The 14,171-nt window shown below is 33.1% G+C and overlaps 1 protein-coding gene across 1 annotated transcript; it reads left to right on the forward strand.

Moving 5' to 3' along the window:
* Nucleotides 730–9,623, forward strand: LOC109352095 (vacuolar protein sorting-associated protein 35B-like). Its single transcript, XM_019593905.1, has 22 exons — nt 730–981; nt 1,080–1,176; nt 1,278–1,401; nt 1,523–1,711; nt 3,186–3,273; nt 3,477–3,533; nt 3,626–3,715; nt 3,827–3,949; nt 4,324–4,398; nt 4,468–4,527; nt 5,089–5,205; nt 5,306–5,545; nt 5,618–5,683; nt 5,881–5,970; nt 6,061–6,150; nt 6,942–7,031; nt 7,354–7,422; nt 7,854–7,934; nt 8,022–8,129; nt 8,600–8,703; nt 8,972–9,085; nt 9,170–9,623. The coding sequence occupies exons 1-22, from the start codon at nt 886–888 to the stop codon at nt 9,378–9,380; spliced, it is 2,379 nt and encodes a 792-aa protein (XP_019449450.1). The 5' UTR covers nt 730–885; the 3' UTR covers nt 9,381–9,623.

A 14,171-nucleotide genomic window follows, 5' to 3' on the forward strand; every position in this document is an offset into this window, starting at 1 on the left:
TCCAATACACTGAGTTGGGAATTGGTTGGGGTGAACTGTTGAAGAAAGGAAATAAGGAATATTTTCCCTCTGACTTTATCTTATTTCCTTTTTTACTTCTCCATTCTTTCGTTTTCCGTTCCAACCAAACACAGTTGTAAACAAATTAAAGTGAATTATTAGAAGAAAAAGCTCAATTTCGCTCGATGTTTTGTTTAGTATGTGTTTATTAAACAGTTTTTGTTTATTATATATATATATATTATATGTTTATGAATCACAAACAAAAATAATAATATCATAATTAAAGCCATTTTAATTTTAAATTCTAGAATGATAAGATTTTGAAATTATAAAATGATAAGATCATTTTGAATTGTAGAAAGAGGAGATTTTGACTGTTGTTGATTGTAACAAATCTACAACTAAGACCAGTGATAAAATCAGAAATTATATTCTTAATATAATGAAAATGAATTATATTGATTTACATTAACTATATGTTTGGATTGAATTTTATTCCAATACATGATTTTTTTTGCTTTCAGCTGTTAACAATATTTATATGAAAGAATAACTGATAAAAAAATTCCAACATGTAAATATTAGCCCTTTTTTCATCCTCAAGTTTATCACTTTATGGGTAAAAAACTAAGCCTCGTACCAGTATCCCAATGTTTTCTTTGTAAAATATTAACCCATAGTAAAAAAAAAAAAAAAACAGGAGTAGCAAGCTGAAATATAAACAAATATTTTATTATATTCTAATGTGTCAAACCATCTTCACCGGAGATTCAACTTTTAATCAAAAACCCAGCTTCTGCAAACATTATTCGGTCATTGATTAGAACTTCGCACTCTGGTACATCGATCTCACTGAATCACATAAATCTATTCGAACAGAAAATGTTAGGTCATGGAATAATCGAAGATGAAGAGAAATGGCTCGCAGAGGGTATTGCCGGAATTCAACACAATGCGTTCTTCATGCACCGCGCTCTGGTTCGTATCTATCTCTTTCAATTCTCAACAAACAATTCCATCACAGATCCTTTCTTTCCATAACCCTAATTTCGTTATTGTCCTTTCGAATTTCGCAGGATGATTCCAATCTCAGAGACGCGCTTAAATACTCTGCTCTGATGCTATCTGAGCTTCGAACTTCTAGACTTTCACCTCACAAATATTATGAACTCTGTAAAATTTTAATAATTCATATGTACAATAGTTATCATTTGTATTCGTGTGTAGCTTCAATTAAATTCATTCATTCCATTGTTGTGTTTTGTTCTGTTAAGATATGAGAGCATTTGATGAGCTCAGGAGGCTGGAAATGTTTTTCAAAGACGAAAGCCGACATGGCGTCGCCATAGTTGACCTGTATGAGCTTGTTCAGCATGCTGGAAATATATTGCCTAGATTGTAAGTGTTTTTTGCGCGAATTATATGAACCATTTCAATTCAACTTGAATGGTTTGTTTTGACAATTGTGATGTGTTTCTGTATGCATGTGAAAGCTGAGTCTTGACAATTTTATTGTTAGGTATCTCCTTTGCACTGTAGGATCTGTTTACCTCAGATGTAAGGATGCTCCTGTAAAAGATGTTCTAAGAGATCTAGTGGAAATGTGTCGCGGTGTTCAGCATCCAATTCGTGGTCTATTTTTGAGGAGTTATCTTGCTCAAGTTAGTAGAGATAAGTTGCCTGATATTGGTTCCGACTACGAAGGAGGGTAAGGCCGTTACTTGGTTGTTATGGTAATTCACTTATAGATTTTGGATATCTTGTGTTCGTCTATCTTCTTGATATAAGATCGTAACTAGATAGTTACTAAAATATATAGTTGTTTTGTATGTATATTGAATGTAAGTTTAGTAAGAAACACATCAATATTAAAGATCATGCCATTAGGATTATCAATTACACACAATAGCACTTATCATATTGTATTGTGAACCCTAGTCATGACGCAGAGTTCAGTGTTGCATTTTTGTGGAGCGGCTTGTCACAGTCACTACTGATGCAGGATGTTTTCTGTTTTGTATTCTTTATTCTGAAATTTTACCCTCACTTAACTCACCAATGTTCTATTCCCCCCTCTTTTCAGTTCTACTGTTCTCTTCTTTCTATATATATGGTGACAATATATCTCCCCCTCTCTTTATATATGGTGTCAATATATCCCCCCCCCCCCTTTCCCCTATATATATATATGTTCTTCTTTTATGTAAACAAATCTATACTTTTCTCCCTCTGTCCCAACAAATCTCAATTTTACCCCTATTTAAACTAGCTCTTCTGCCGACTTAGACATTCTTCTTCCTTGCACAAAAACCATTACAGAGACCTTCTTCTTCCTCGCAGAAACCCATAACATAGTGATTTTGACAGCTCTTTGCACTCACAAGTCCCAACTAACAAATGCAAGTTCTCAGTCTTTTATACTCACAAATGTATGTTCAAAACCTTTTGTCCTTGTTTCAGTTTTTGTCCCAGCAGTGCCCTCACAAATAGCAGGGTATACCCCTTTCCTCTCTCTGCGCAATGTTTTGGAAATTTCCCTGCATCCCACATTTGTTTCATGCAGCTTCTTGCCCTATTTCAGCCTTCTCTTGGAAAACCACCACTGCAATACTGTATTGTTTTCGACTTATGTTTTTTGTTATTACTAACTTACTGTTATTAATTATGCTTCACATTAATGGTAACTGTGTTTGTAAATTATAAATGAGTATCAATGGTTAGTATGTGTATGAAAAATTATGTTTCTATGTCTGCAATCTTCAGTATAGCAGCCACCCAGCTATCTGCTATAGCATTTTTTTGGGTCATCCACTCCATGCCACTATCCAGGATTGACTAATTTGATACGATGTCACAAGTCACACTATTTAGGTATCCTGGTTCTATCATACAATAGAAATAAAAAATGGAGAGTGATATGAAACACATGATTCAAGCTGGGTGGATGAAATGAAAGTGTTTCAGTTGTTATTTGCTATAGGTTACAGGAAAGTAGTTATCAAGCGTAAAGAAATATTTTACCACACAATGATAAGATATGTGATGCTTTCTTGGTTTTTCTTATTGTAAACGTGACTATGGTTTCAATTTTTAATATTCAAAATTTATATTATCGGCAATGTGTTTTGGGTTAACAAGAGTTAAAAGAGTAGATATTGAATGGTGCTGTCGTTTCTGTGCAGGGATTCTGAAAGTGTGAAGGACGCTGTTGATTTTGTTCTACAGAATTTCACAGAAATGAATAAGCTTTGGGTCCGTCTGCAGCATCAGGTTCATTGAACACCTTTTGCTCTTATCTGCTTTTACCTTATGAGATGCACAGCACCACAGCACATGCATGCCATAGCCATAGAGGTACAAATAAATCATGAGAACATGATTTCTGGCCATGTAGGTGTTATGGTGCTTGCGAATTATGCTTAACCTTTGGCGATCCTGAGATGAGGCCTTCAATTGGGCTTTATGGTATGCAGGTACCTGGTCGGATAAGAGACAAGAAGGAAAAAGAAAGGAACGAGCTTCGTGATCTTGTAATATATAAATATGATACTGTCACCTGATGAAGCAGTGTGTTATACATTTGATAGATAAGTTATGTGATTTTCTTTTCTCAAATTATTAGGTAGGAAAGAATCTCCACGTTCTGAGTCAGATAGAGGGTGTGGACCTTGAAATGTACAAAAACACTGTCCTTCCAAGTGTCTTAGAGCAGGTCTAATAATGTACTTTTTCTCCCCCAAAAATAATTTCCCCAGTATTCTAAGCCTTAATATTATAATTTGCTTTCTGATTATTTCTCAACTGGCTAATTTGGCTTGAGCAGGTTGTCAACTGTAAAGATGAGCTTGCCCAATTTTATCTCATGGAGTGCATAATCCAGGTTTTTCCAGACGAGTACCATTTGCAGACTCTTGAGACACTGTTAGGTGCTTGCCCCCAATTGCAGGTGGGTAAACATGATTGAAATTGGACCTTGAGATTGAACGAGGACAGGTTTTGAATACGTATGCTTAATTTGAATATCTCAATTAGGGTTTTGTAGTTATTTAAGAATTTATGTAATTGATAATTGTGACTACTGACCTCTTGAATTAGATAATGGTAAGTGGCATAAAAAAATACTGCTGATTTTATGACAGTGGGTGATTCATGTGTCTTACCCTTTAGAATATATGTGGGGATTCTCTTATAAGTGAATAGTTAACTAGTTAAGCAAGGCAATAGGTTTCCGTAGATCGATTCTCTCCTTTTTATTTCTGATTTTCTTAAAGTGGAAAACTTTTTCTCTCTTCCCTTTGACTGAGTTGAATGTCTTTGCAGCCAACAGTAGACATCAAGACAGTGTTATCTCAGTTAATGGACAGGCTGTCAAGTTATGCTTCCTCAAATTCTGAAGTAAGTCAGTCTTATGCACCTTGCTCTAAGTTAAGCTTCAATTCATTTTTTATATTATCTCTGAATCAGGTATTGCCCGAATTTCTACAAGTGGAAGCATTTACCAAATTAAGCACTGCAATCGGCAGGGTAAGCTGGCTTTTCCTGAGTTTGCAACTTTTACTCAATCTTGTTTTGGGAGAGCTACCAAAAAGAATTTCCTGAAAAAACCATGGACAGTGAAGGACCAAAAGCTATAAAAAAAAGTTGGCCATTTTCCCTTTCATAGTTAGAGGACTCCCTGCTTGGTATTTTTCTCTTTTGTAATTTTGTATTAAAGTAAAACATAACTGATTCATATAGAGCAACAAGCAACTTTACATTCCTGTAGCACAGTTTTTTTGTTATTATTCTTTTTCTTATTTTAAATATTTTGAACTCATATATTCAGAAGTTCTACGATTTGTCCGTACGTTGAAAATATTTCCAATTAAAAGTTTAGCTTCATGATTGCTCTAGGTATATAACTCATAAAGTGGAGGCTACGTAATGTGGCTATCCAGGTTTGTGGTAGATTCTTCTGTGTAATAGGACAAGTACTTCATGACTTTTGTATGAGCAAAACAAAATATAAATTCTTTGTGCCTTTTGATTTTTATTCCATGGAATACGAATTTGCAATTCAAGACCATAACCTGCATTTGACTACAGGTAATAGAAGCACAGGTTGACATGCCTATTGTCGGAGCAATAGCTTTGCATGTCTCTCTTCTTACATTTACTCTTCGTGTTCATCCAGATCGGCTTGATTATGTGGACCAAGTGCTGGTATATTATTTTTCACACTTGATCTGCCTCTTTTTAATAAAGCATTGGTTGGACAAGGATTTGCATTTAGCATACTGCATCTTCTCTGGAATTTATGCAGGGATCATGTGTCAAGAAACTTTCTGGAAAGCCAAAGCTTGATGACAGCAGAGCAACAAAGCAAGTTGTTGCACTTTTAAGTGCTCCACTGGATAAATACTATGATATTGTGACTGCGCTGACCCTTTGTAATTATCCCCGTGTAATGGATCATCTTGATAATGAAACAAATAAAGTCATGGCCATGGTTATCATCCAAAGCATTATGAAGAATAACACTTGCATCTCTACTGCTGATAAGGTATGATACTTTGCTGTTGGTTCAACATGATAAATTTACCTCCGTGTAATGGTGTTCAATATGCTTTTGTAGGTTGAAGTATTATTTGAATTAATAAAAGGGCTTATTGTGGATTTGGATGGAGCAGCTGTGGTTGAGGTGTGCCTTAGAGTTTTATTTTTTTGGCCTTTTGCTTATAAGTATACAGTGCTGTATGAAACCTGTAAATTTTGACTTGTTTACTTAAAACTCTTTAAATGACCAAACATTAAATATTTCTATACTTATTTCATAAAATAAATATAGTATTTGCTTAAGCTCAGCCCAATTTAAATATCTTTTCATCTTATCCATAGGTTGATGAAGAAGATTTCAGCGAAGAACAAAATTCTGTTGCTCGCCTCATACACATGCTTCATAATGATGACCCAGAAGAAATGTTTAAGGTAAATATAACTATGTTTAGAGTTAAATTGAATTCATCTGGTGTTTTTTTAATTATTACTACATATAACTCACAATTCACTAGCCTTCAGATTATAAGTACTGTAAAGAAGCATATTATGGGTGGAGGACCAAGGCGCCTACCTTTTACCGTTCCTTCCCTTATATTTTCAGCACTTAAGGTATCTTTCGTCCCTTATATCATTTTGCTTTTCTTTTCATCTCAACCATATTTAATATGCTTTTAAGTTGAATTCGATATGGTGGTGTTTCGAGAATTATTTGAATTGAGTTACCAGATCTTGTCATGTCCATAATAAAGCACACGTATACACCAGAGGTTGGAGACTAGGACATATGCTAAGTGTAAAACATCATATTGGTCTCCAAAGGAAATGGCCACCAAATAAATCCCTGGAAGTTAATATAACCATTACGTGGTGTAAATTTTAGTCCCTGAAATATTCACATGATCACCAAATAAGTCCTTAGAAGGATCAATGTGGTAGTCATTTTAAACTTCCGGGACTTATTTGATGGCTAACGTATCTTTGGAGGACCAAATTGACATTTTACATTATATAGAAAATTACAAAGATTTACGTTGTTTTCCCTCTTGCTAGCCCCATAAAGGAGTTTGGACCATGGCAATAATTTCAACTTTAGAGTCTTGAGGTTTTATACTTGTGATTTAACGGTTAAGCCTCCTATTATTTTTATGTTTATGACCTTCAAATGGCTTTTATTATGTAAAATTATATAATTAATTAGATTTATAAAAATATAGGGATTTTTCTAGTTTGAATTAGACATCCTTGAGGCAACAAGGACTGAAATAATTTATCTTCTTAAATTGTATGCTGCCCTGTGTGATTGGGACTTCACTTCTTGAGAATGATATGCATATGTGTGAAGAACTCAACTCTTTATTTTCTTGGTCTTCTTTTGCCTTAATTGTCATGTTTTGTCGCAGTTGGTCAGGCAATTGCAAGGGCAGGATGGAGATGTAGCGGGAGAAGAAGTTCCTTCAACACCAAAAAAAATATTTCAACTTTTAAACGAGGTGACTTTAAATGTATAATCTTAGTGTGGAAAAGTACTTGAAAACAACCTTTTTTATTGCAAGGGTAAGGTTGTATACATCTACCCTCCCAGATCCCACTAGGTGGGAGCATTGTGCACTAGGCCGCCCTTAGTGCAGAAAAATAATTTAGTTTCTCTTTATAAGCCCATAGCCCCAAACAGGTGTACAACTAAAAAATGTTATTTAAAAAGCTATTGTGGAATATTTTTCTGCTTACCGTGTAATGTATCAAGTCATGCCTGATATTTATTTAAGACTTCATGCACCATATAAGCTATTTATTAACAGTATTTTATTGCAGATCATTGAAGCTCTTTCTTCTGTATCATCTCCTGAACTGGCCTTGAGACTGTATCTGCAATGTGCAGAGGTATGCTTCACCCTGAAAACTTAAATGATCAAATTTATTTTGCTTTTATTTTTCCCTTTATTCCCAAACAGCTCTCTGAACTGAAGTCCCAGAAAAAGAGGATTGCAGATGAAGTTCGGGCTTGAAAACTGGTTCATTTTCAGACTATCACCCAAACTTAATTATGGAGCATAATTTATTTATTTAACTTTCCAGGTTGAAGGTTAGCTTGTTAGTCTAAGTGGGGAAATGATTTTTAAAGGCCTGGTTCAGGCAGGACTTAGCTATAATCACACTGCTACTAACTTAGATGTTTATCTGACTATACCAAAAAATAGTTTTCTAAAATTATCATGCAACTCTTTATCCTGACTATGAGAAGTCTCAATTTTAGCACAACTGCTTCAATGAGTAATTCCTTTATTTCTTTTGGTTTTATTTGTGATAACCAGGCTGCTAATGACTGTGACCTCGAGCCTGTTGCTTATGAATTTTTCACTCAGGCATTTGTATTATATGAAGAAGAAATTGCGGTAATTATCAGTATAACATTCTATTTTGAGATTTTCTTTGTGACTAAGAAGTTCCATTAACCTATTCGTTTCTTAATAATGGTTTAGGACTCTAAAGCCCAGGTGACTGCAATACATTTAATTATTGGGAGTCTTCAGAGGATGAATGTCTTTGGTGTTGAGAACAGGGATACATTAACACACAAGGCCACAGGGGTATAATGCAGTTGACATGTTTTCCATTTTATCTTCCTTCTGTTTCTTTTAAGAGTCTGTTTGAGTTAGTGGTATGGAATCGTGAAAGAGGATAGGATGGTAAGAGCAGATCCTTTTTTGGGGGTTTAAAAGTTTTTGAATGGAAAAGGAATGTGAGGGCAACCATTCAACTTAAACTTAATAACCCTTTCCTTTTATCTTCATTAATCAGCCAAACAGGGAAGGCAGCTCTTTTTTGGCACTTCCTTCACTGATCAGCCATACATCTACCATCTGCAGTCCTTACTAGATGGAGAGCCTCGTGCACTGGGGCATCCTTTTTCCCCTTCCATTTTCCCATTACTTCTACGTGATATATGTGATGAGTTGTCTCAAGAAAATGGTCATTAGATTAACACAGTCATAGCAACTGTATTCAGCTTTTTAATGTATTCATGCCAAACCTAAAATGGTATTCTATCTTTCTGCAGTATTCAGCAAAGCTTTTGAAGAAACCTGATCAATGTCGTGCAGTTTATGCATGCTCACATCTCTTTTGGGTTGACGACCAAGATGGTATTAAGGATGGAGAAAGGTATGCTTGTAAAGACCCAGTTAGGTTTGTTTTGGGTGATTTAATTGTTTTCATGCATCAACACTTCTGTGTGTGTTTCTCGGAAGTAATAAGGTCTTTTATTCAATTTATAATTGAAGTTCAAGAATTATTTGTCTCTGCGTAATTTATCCAATTTAATTATTTGTCTATATTTTTTTTGCCTAAACTTTAGTGTATCAGAAAGAATCTTCAAATTGACATTTATCGTTTATTCCCCTTTTTTGGGATCGTTGATGTTTGATTACAGAGTACTACTCTGCCTCAAGCGTGCTTTAAGAATTGCAAATGCTGCTCAACAAATGACCAATGTAACAAGGGGTAGCAGCGGTCCAGTAACGCTTTTTGTTGAAATACTGAACAAGTTGGTCCCCTTAATCTAATAAAATCATTAAATGCTTGGTATAACATATTCATGATTTTCTTACTTGGACTAAATACATTCTAGGTACCTTTACTATTTTGAGAATGGAAACCCTCAAATCACTAGTGCTACCATTCAGGGGTTGATAGAATTAATCACCACTGAGATGCAGAGTGATTGTGCATCAGTTCTACCAGTTTCAGATCCTTTCTTTGCCAGCACAGTGCGGTACATCCAGTTCCAAAAGCAGAAGGGTGGTGTAATGGGTGAGAAATATGATTCTATCAAGGTATGAATCCCTATTCTGTATGAGGTATCCAGGATGCACTAATGTCAAGTTATGCAAAAAAATGAAACATGTAATTAATCACTATTTTATGACTTGTACATTAAATTGTTTGGATGTTATAAGGTTATTTTAGAGGATAATTGACACTTGCAGTTTAATGTTGTATTAAAGTCGTGAAAAAAATGTAATTTGAATGTATCTATTTTGCTTATCAAAGCTTTATCAGTCAAGTATTGGTTACTGCAAAAAGTTAAAGCTGGTGACTAGCATAGGTTGAGGACACATCTATTTGAACTATTAAATGTTTAAATGGTCACATCTATAGTTCACAATGTAGTATTTTAACTTTTTTCCCAGTTTTCTTTTAGTACATGTTTTATGGACAATATATGGTACCTCAAATAGGCCAAAACTACATAAAATATTAAATAAAACGTTTCACATTGATATGGTGTTGTTAACCATAAAAGAATCATCTTATCAACTCATGAAATGGGCAAATCCAAATTGAGTTTCATCATAAAACTCCATATAAATAAATGGGAAAGTGTGCATTCTTCTTTGAAGGTTCTACCTTTTGATAAGGTAGTTGTCAAACTTGATTCTCTATATTTGATTGTGTTCTAAAGATAATATACAGTTTTCCTTTCATGTATTTGAAGTTAAAGAAAATTTGAATTAATATGGAAACTATGATTGTTATTATTATTTGTTATAGATTAATTTTAAAAAATAAGGTCTCAGGACAAAATTATAGTGTTCAGAGATATATCACAAGTTGTTTTTCTTAACCTTAGGAATATAATGTTCTTTAATCTTGTGCTTGAGATTGATTTTTTTTTTTGTGTTTTCATTGAATGTCCGGATATTGTTATAACTTTTCATGTGTAGGCTAACATAGTGGAATATGATGGTAGCAATTTTCAAAAACAATTATAGTAGAACTTGTATGTGATTAAGGAACTAAAGACCAGCACTATAAAACTCTAACTCACTGTAACATACTTGTCTTTCACCAAAAACAACAATATCATATTAAGGTATATACCACTTTAATATGCAAAAAGTCATATAAGGAACATGTCCCCAAAAAATGGAATAATTTGTTCCCAACAGTTAGGTGTATAGATATTGGAAAACTGCTTAATATTTGTGAGCTTTGTTAATTTCAATAATGACATTGACCTTCTCTGTTTCTTATTTGTGTTACATTTACACCACTTGTGATAAGATCCATGTAAAACTAATGAATTTTTTTTATCTAGTTTCCCAATCTATTATTTATGGACAAGCTACTAATTTTGGTTAATTTTTAACATATTGTAAAGTTTAGCTCATGTTTAATAGACTGAAAAGTAGAAGTGCTGTGAATATGAACCAAAATGGAATTAGGAGAAATTAGTATCTCTTCAAAACCATGACAAACCCTACAAAGAATTGGTTTAATTTGTGGCAAGGCTATAAAACTCACTCACACAGATATGTTCCCACTCGAATTTGCCTCTTACTAAGAGTTTTTCAGCAAATTGGGTTTAGAAGAGAAATGGTAAAATAGAAGGCTTTAGTGATATGAAATAATTTGTGACATGGTTTAGAATCCTTCACTTTCCCTTTATTCCTCCAAAACTTAATTGACAAATGTACTCTAAGAAGAAAAAACACTAGGAAAAAACACTAGTTGGGATGCGGGTACTATCATTTTATCTTTATACTTTAGTTCTCTAATATTTAATCTTAAAGTTATGCATTGGACATTGTAATCATTTCGAACAAAAGTCAACACATTCTTTAGGAGTTCTTCATACAATTTATCAAGAGAAAATTTAAAAATAAACTCAACACATTCATTTTTTAGGAGATTCATTTGAGAAAATTAAAATGGTAGAAAGACTTGGAATACTTGACAATTAAAATGAACCAAACCCTATTAGAACTGACTTTTATTAGTTGGCCAAAGATCAATTCTACACCTAACAGGTTGGTGTAAATAAAAAATAAAAAATTATTTCCTTATATCATAAAATAATTTATCTCTTTGAATATACTCATTAATTGATGTGTATTCTTTCTCTTTGTTCGAGAAATTTTCATTTTAAAATGTATTATAAAAAATAATAATACACATGTCAAATAATGAGTAAATTTAAAGAGATAAATTATTATGATATGAGAAAATACTTTATTTTTTAAATCACATGAAACATCTTCTAGCTTATGGGCTAAGTTGAATATGGACAGCCTGATACTAAGTATAACGTGAAAGTAGCGCTCTGAATTATATTTTCTACCTTAAAATTAAAAAAAAAACTTTGGAACTTAAATTTATATTGGTAGTTAGCTTTATCTTCAATGATATATAATGTATTAAGTATATATAAATACGAATGTAATTACAATAGTACCCTTTACAATATTTATTTGATTATATTTATTATATATCAATATTTTAATAGAGAAAATGATGTATACACAACAGTGTAAGACTTTTTTGCATTATTATTTCATTTTCAATAATTGTTGACTCTTAAATTAAAGTAGTCCAAATGAATAATAGATGATGTATGATGTGTATAAATTTGTATATTGTTAGTATACAAATATTAAACTCATTTTAATATTACTTAAGAAAAAAATATGAATCTTTTTAATAAGATATGAAATTACACGAATTATCTCTCACTTTTTTACATCTACACAAACATCCCCTAATTTTTATACTTTCATTACACTAATCACCCCTGCATAAGAAATAAGTGTAATATTTTAAACAAAAAATGTGATAAATACAATTAAGTTAAACAAAACATGATATATTGTGGAGACAAGTCCAAATAATATGAGTGAATATTTCTTTATTATTTTTAGTTCATTGCACTATATTATATATTATAAGAGCGTTTTAAACAATATTTCTTTAGAATTGTTAATGCATTTTGTAACAAAAAATAATAAAGATTCATTGATTTGTATATTATTTACATTTGTCTATACAATATATCATGTTTTATTTAATTTAATTGCATTTATTACATTTTTTGTTTAAAAGATTACATTTATTTCTGATGCAGGAGTGATAAGTGTAATGAAAGTATAAAAACTATGGGAAGTTTGTCTAGGTATAGAAAAGTGAAGGATGATTTGTATAATTTCACTAAAACTCAGGGGTGTTAGTGTAATTTGCTCTTACTTTAATTATTATAAAATTTGCTTGGCATGTTTGTTAAAAATCGATTTTAGATTATTCTTTTAAAATCCAGCACTGCTCGGACTAAAAAACAAGAGTACTCAAGATATTTTCATGTATGAGTCACCTTCACTCAACTATCCCTAGTTCTTTTATTCTACCAACCGAAACCATACCCTACTTCCCTCTATCTTAGTCAGCATAACAAATATCTGCTGCTCCTCACATATTTTTAACATATATCTTCTCCTTAATCTCTAAGTAACCCAGCATAGTCAAAGTCTAAACATTCAAACACCAAAACCATTATAGCCTTTCATTTCATCCACATGATTAATATTAACATTTACGTTTCGGTACATATATAATTACAATTAGGTATATCATATGTATATAACTAAATCACTCTCACTCAGTCTCATGTCTCAACCAAAAGAACAAATTATAAATATATCATCTCGTTGGGTAAAAGGTTAAAACACATGAACCTAACAATTACCTACGATAACAACGACAACCTAAGATTAGAAAAAACTTACAGCAAGTGAAGGTTAAGTACTTCAGTAAAAAAAACGAAATTAACCAAACTTTTTTAGTTTTTACCTCTTTTTTTGTTTTGTTTTTCTTGTCTCTCTATCTTTACCTTTGATTACAAAGCATAAGGAAGATGCTGAGGGAGTCTGAAACGGAGTTGAGACGCCGGTGACCTCACCGCTACGCCGTGCAAGCAGATACCGCCCTTACAGGTGTGGTGGTTGTGGTGGTGGATTTGATGAGGATTTAGAAGATGATCACCGGCACCGAATGCATACGTGGCTTTGCGAGACACGTCCCACGTCAGCGTTAATACGAGGATTAAAGCGACCAAAGTGGTGGAGAGGATAAGAATGAAGGTACCGGTAAAGCTGCGGCCACAGACAAGACAATAGGCCTTAATACACAGGATTAGTGCCATGTAGATCGTTGTGAGATTACTCACCACTGAATCAGAAAGCGCCATAGAAGGAAGAAGAAGAGAGAGAAAGTGAAGGAAATTGAAAAGGTAAAGGGAAGGGATCTTAGATGTGGAAGTGGAAGAGGATTTAAATGTATCGTATTGGGAATGGTGTGAAGGGTTTTTATTAGTTATGATGAAAGAGTCATCATATTTATGAGATTACCGAAACAGGTCCTGATATGCCTCAAATTACCAAAAGGGGTCCTGATATGCCTAAAATCCCCGAGTATGTACTTGTATGTCCGTTTTTATCTTCAAAAAAAATCAGTTTTGATTTTTGTTGTTTGTAGATATTTTGTTTAGGATTGGAAGGACCATGGTAACATTATTCCACCATTGTTAAGTTCATAAAATTAGATATGGAATTATATTGGTATATAATAAAAACATGTCAAAATTCAATAAAATACAAACAAGGTAGGAAAAAAAATTCAATAAAATAGTTATGTGACTGTTAATGGTTGGAGCAGCACTTCCACCTGTAGCATACATCTCCTACTATTGAAATCATTATTTGCCACATGAATATATCCATGTCTACACCTAAGCATTTTATGCAACAAACCCTCTCTATAAGGCATTCTAGTTTATGTACTTGTAAGCAATTTCGTTTGCT

The sequence above is a fragment of the Lupinus angustifolius genome, chromosome LG07 (assembly GCF_001865875.1).
Source record: "Lupinus angustifolius cultivar Tanjil chromosome LG07, LupAngTanjil_v1.0, whole genome shotgun sequence".
Taxonomy (NCBI): Eukaryota; Viridiplantae; Streptophyta; class Magnoliopsida; order Fabales; family Fabaceae; genus Lupinus; species Lupinus angustifolius.